The 5421-nt window shown below is 39.5% G+C and overlaps 1 protein-coding gene across 1 annotated transcript in view; it reads right to left on the bottom strand.

Annotated features, from left to right (window-relative positions):
* The window catches only part of LOC114571980 (protein jagged-1a-like), a 47492-nt gene extending 42383 nt beyond the window's left edge, over positions 1–5109 (bottom strand). The window contains exon 1 of the mRNA XM_028603328.1: positions 5053–5109. Coding sequence (XP_028459129.1) covers positions 5053–5109 — 57 coding nt within the window. The remainder of the gene's footprint in view (positions 1–5052) is intronic.
* Between the last annotated feature and the right edge of the window lie 312 nt (positions 5110–5421).

Raw genomic sequence — 5421 nt, forward strand, 5'->3', positions numbered from 1 at the left:
TCAACAACAGGACAATTTTAACAATTTTCGCAATCTTATTAATCACAAAATTCACTTCTGAGAACGTTTTAGGCGAGAAATGTATGGGATTAGTTTTGTGACTTTAATTCCAAGCAAAACTTCTCAGGTATCAAACAAAAAACACTAACTCAAGCAAACAAATTGTCACCTCAAAGGTAAAACTTAAAACTTGCAAACAAAACATTTGTCTAGTTGTAAACTATTGATCTTTTATTTGTTTGATATGATGTCCTTTTGTTTACAGTTCCCTCTGCTTCTTTCTCAATGATCAGTCTTTTGCTCTCTCCATCACGTTTGCAGTCATGCTCCCAGCTTTCTCCTTTGCGCTCCCTGAGTTTTTGCTTGCAATTCTGACACAAATATCTCGCATGGGCGGGTCTTACAGAGGTGCGTCCCCATTGGCTAATGAGTGTTAAGGGAAAGTTCAGGGAAAGTTTGAGTGACAGCTCAGCCTCAGTGCAGGTAAACTAACGTTAGAGACTCAGAGTCTGGTCTGGAGGACACACAAGCCACTCCACAGGGGATTCCTACAAGATTAATAAAGTCTAAGTGTTGATCATATTATCTGTGATCTACGTTGCAAGCATGGTTACTAGACATTTGTTTTTTCGTTGTGTTAAGTTACTAGCTAGCTAGCTAGTAAAGCTTTTTTAAGTTAGCATTTAACGTTAGCTATACTGCTAACGTTATCTAAAACTTGTAGCCACCGGCTACCTTACTGAGCTAATACTTTACCATGGGAATCATGTATTCTTCGTGAGGCCTTACTCAATGGAGCTGTATTAATTATCGTCTTCTCTCTGTAGAGACCTGCAGGACCCGAGCACAGCTACGATGCTCTCCCAGGTAACCGTAGGTTAGTAACGTAGCTATATTATGGTCTATTAGGAAAAATTATTTTCCAGCTAACTACTAATTGTTGTGGTTGCTATTGGCCTGATAATACACAATGCTAGGGTATTGGTTAAGTTTCCCTGAACTTTTCCCCTTAACACTCATTAGCCAATGGGGACGCACCTCTGTAACACTAGAGGTAGGCCGATTAATCGGCAGATTTTTCGGCATTTTTTACATTATCGGCATCGACCAATATTAAGTCGATTAATAGGCAGGCGCATCTGCGGGCAGCCTGGTGTTGTTGGTGTTGTTGTGGAACACGTGTTCGACGCACGCTGCCCCTACAGTCAATTACCAGCAGAGTGAGCAGACCTCACCCAGTGCCTAAGGAAGGAGCTGTTCCTCGGAGAAAACCGTAAGGATTAAATTCTTAAAGTCCTATATGTTTAATGAAAAACGTATGACATGTTACTGCCAACTTCGAGAAAAAAACATGAATAGGCGACATGACGTTCGGCTACTTTGGATATTAATAGCTGTCATGTCATGCTGTCATCTCAAAATAATTAAGCTAGAATTTTGCAATCACAGACAGTGGATCTGAGAGTTTTATTATTTGTTCTGTTTGTGTGTCTATATTTGAGAGGGTTGTCAAATCAATGCAGAGAAAGAAGTTGTAGTTAAAAGAGTCCACCGCACCATAGGCTAGTGAAGGACTGGCTTTGCTTTGCTAGCGTCGTTGCTAGGGTTGGTACCGAGTAGACCCGCTGCTAATATGGCACTTGTGCCTTAACGACCCATATCTACTGGACCGAATAGGAGCGCGGATTTCTGTGAGTCATTTCGGCGCCACTGATATGCCTGCGTTGCTCTCTGATGCTCGAAAACGAATGTTAGAATAACAGAAACATCGCAGCATGTGACGCTAGTTAACATTACACTCGTCAGCAGCTAATGTTAGCCTACCGTTAGCTAGCAGATGGAGAAAACACAATTAAAATGCTGACAGCTAAACGGTGTAAAGTGGGATTTATTTCACTGTATATGATCCAACAGCAGCATGTTAAGCAGTGTGCAGCTGCCGTTGTCTACTTGTCTGAAGAACAACACAGACGGTGCGTGGCGGTGCATTCAAAGTTGTTGTAAAATACCCTTTTGCCATGGTGGTTGTTTTTGTCGTTCAACAGCAATTTACTAGTGAAATACATTATTGTTATAAGTTATAGTTATTACATTATTATTAAATCATTTAATTTTGACCATATTGCCTGAAGTTGTTTTCAGCCCTTTTGCGATAGTTAGGTTTTGTCCATTTGGCTTTGTCTGTCAACAAACAAAACAAAACAAAAATACATGTTTCAGGACAGTTTTTGGGAAGATGATAGAAACGTTTTTAGCCTTGTATCACTTACAATGCACTGAATTATTAGCTGATTTATAAAACAAATGTTAGATTTTCTATCTATACCTACCTATGAAATGACTTGAAGAAGATACTATACAAAAATACTAACTTCACCTTTTATTTTCCCCCTTTTTTATTCATTAAGTCTGATGGCTGAAAAGAAAACCAGCCCCTTATGGCAGCACTTCACCCAGCCAACACCAAAACAAAGAAATGCTGCTGGTTGCTACTGTGTGTCAGCACTACTATTGTTAAAATGGTTAATTTATTTTATTGTTCTCAGATGTTTGATACATGCTGCTAAGTGCACTAAACTTTATCTTTTCATTGAAAAGTTTAGTTGACAAAGTTAAGTTTATTTTCTTTCTTTCTTCTTACCAGTTTTGTTTATTTATACAATATGTGTTTTTACATTATACATGTTTAATGTAAGTATACAAGTGCAGACTAGTGTTCAAGTGTTCAATAAATGTTTTTTTTGAGACATTTTGTGTATCTTAAGTACTTATTAGTGTTAAATTTTATCTTTCAAATAGAGGTTAAAAACAAGCAAATATCGGCCAAAAATAGTCGGCAGCATATATCGGCCATCGGCCGACCCTGATTTCAAACAATCGGCATCGGCATCGGCCAGAGAAAACCCATAACGGTCGACCTCTATGTAAGACCCGCCTACGCAAGATAATTGTGTCAGAATTGCAAGCAAAAACTCAGGGAGCGCAAAGGAGAAAGCTGGGAGCATGACTGCAAACATGATGGAGAGAGCAAAAGACTGATCAGTGAGAAAGAAGAAAGAAGCAGAGGGAACTGTAAACAAAAGGACATCATATCAAACAAATAAAAGATCAATAGTTTACAACTAGACAAATGTTTTGTTTGCAAGTTTTAAGTTTTACCTTTGAGGTGACAATTTTTTTGCTTGAGTTAGTGTTTTTTGTTTGATACCTGAGAAGTTTTGCTTGGAATTAAAGTCACAAAACTAATCCCATAGAAATGAACTGTTTAGATTTCGAATATAGACAATGTTGCGAAAATCGTTGCCGAATTGACAATTTGCTTCAAAGTTTTCGGAGTTGAGAAGCTCCGTGTAGTGACGCGACAGCCAGCTGGTTGGAGAACCCAATGTAAGCTGGAGGTCTGTCTCTCACACACACACAGACACACACACACACACACACACACACACACACACACACACACACACACACACACAGCTCTGTTCTGAATGTGAGAGATGATGAGATAGCCACGCCCCCTGATTTGCATATAAGAACTGGAAATAAATAGAGAGTGAAATAAATAAATGTGGCATTAGGAAAATAAAAGTCTCTTTAAATAAATAAATGTGGACTTCTGAAATAAAAGTACCATGAAATAATTACATTTATTTAATTATTTATGTATTTATTACCTCATTTATTTATTTCATGATGTATCTCAAAAGGCATATTTATGTATTTATTAATTTATTTAATTGTGAATAAAACAGCATTCCATAGTAAAGAACATATTTTGGCCGTTTTATCTCTTAAAAGTCATTTTTTCATGCACAGTTTGTCATATTATCAATAGGGACAAGTCCTGCAGTGACAATGTTACTACATGCGTTCTGTCTGCAGTAACTAGTAACTAAAGTAACTAGTAACTAAAGCTGGAACAGATGAATGTAGCGGAGTAACTAAAGTAACTAGTAACTAAAGCTGGAACAGATGAATGTAGCGGAGTAACTAAAGTAACTAGGAACTAAAGCTGGAACAGATGAATGTAGCGGAGTAACTAAAGTAACTAGTAACTAAAGCTGGAACAGATGAGTGTAGCGGAGTAACTAAAGTAACTAGTAACTAAAGCTGGAACAGATGAGTGTAGCGGAGTAACTAAAGTAACTAGTAACTAAAGCTGGAACAGATGAATGTAGCGGAGTAACTAAAGTAACTAGGAACTAAAGCTGGAACAGATGAATGTAGCGGAGTAACTAAAGTAACTAGTAACTAAAGCTGGAACAGATGAGTGTAGCGGAGTAACTAAAGTAACTAGGAACTAAAGCTGGAACAGATGAATGTAGCGGAGTAACTAAAGTAACTAGGAACTAAAGCTGGAACAGATGAATGTAGCGGAGTAACTAAAGTAACTAGTAACTAAAGCTGGAACAGATGAATGTAGCGGAGTAACTAAAGTAACTAGTAACTAAAGCTGGAACAGATGAATGTAGCGGAGTAACTAAAGTAACTAGTAACTAAAGCTGGAACAGATGAGTGTAGCGGAGTAACTAAAGTAACTAGTAACTAAAGCTGGAACAGATGAGTGTAGTGGAGTAACTAAAGTAACTAGTAACTAAAGCTGGAACAGATGAGTGTAGTGGAGTAACTAAAGTAACTAGTAACTAAAGCTGGAACAGATGAATGTAGCGGAGTAACTAAAGTAACTAGTAACTAAAGCTGGAACAGATGAGTGTAGTGGAGTAACTAAAGTAACTAGTAACTAAAGCTGGAACAGATGAATGTAGTGGAGTAACTAAAGTAACTAGTAACTAAAGCTGTAACAGATGAATGTAGCGGAGCAATATTTCTCTCTGAAATGTAGAGGAGTAGAAGTAGAAAGCAGCATGAAAAGAGAAGACTCAAGTAAAGTACAAGTACCTCAACATTTGGTACTCGAGTACAGTACTGGAGTACATGTATCCTACTAAGTTATATTCTACCCCTCCATGTGTCCCATGTTTTAGTTTCTCTGCCCAACACTTAGCAAGATTCAACTTAAATCCGCCAGAAATCAGCGGGAGTCTGGTGTACCTGGATGCGGGCAGAGAGCAGCAGCAGCAGGAGGGCGGAGCCCCCCGTGAGGGTCATGCCGGCGGAGGGTTGCTGTCAGGCGGCTGCGGGGCTCAGGGATAGTCGGTGCGACCCTCCGGTCCGGGTTTATAGCTACTCCTCCGGCTGGGACATGCACAGCTTTTCTTCCCGGGGAAAAAATGTCCACAAAGAGCCGAGAGAATATATCCTGCCTTCGTCTTTCACGTGCAGCGCTTGTCTCCTATTGTCCCGTGTTTGTCTTTTATTTCCTCTGACACAAACCTCACAGAGAACACCGACCGACTGCAGCTGAAGCCCCGGGCGCACTGCACTTTGATCGGCCTCCCTCGGAGGAGGAGGAGGCTGGGT

Source organism: Perca flavescens, chromosome 2 (genome assembly GCF_004354835.1).
Source record: "Perca flavescens isolate YP-PL-M2 chromosome 2, PFLA_1.0, whole genome shotgun sequence".
NCBI classification, from domain to species: Eukaryota; Metazoa; Chordata; class Actinopteri; order Perciformes; family Percidae; genus Perca; species Perca flavescens.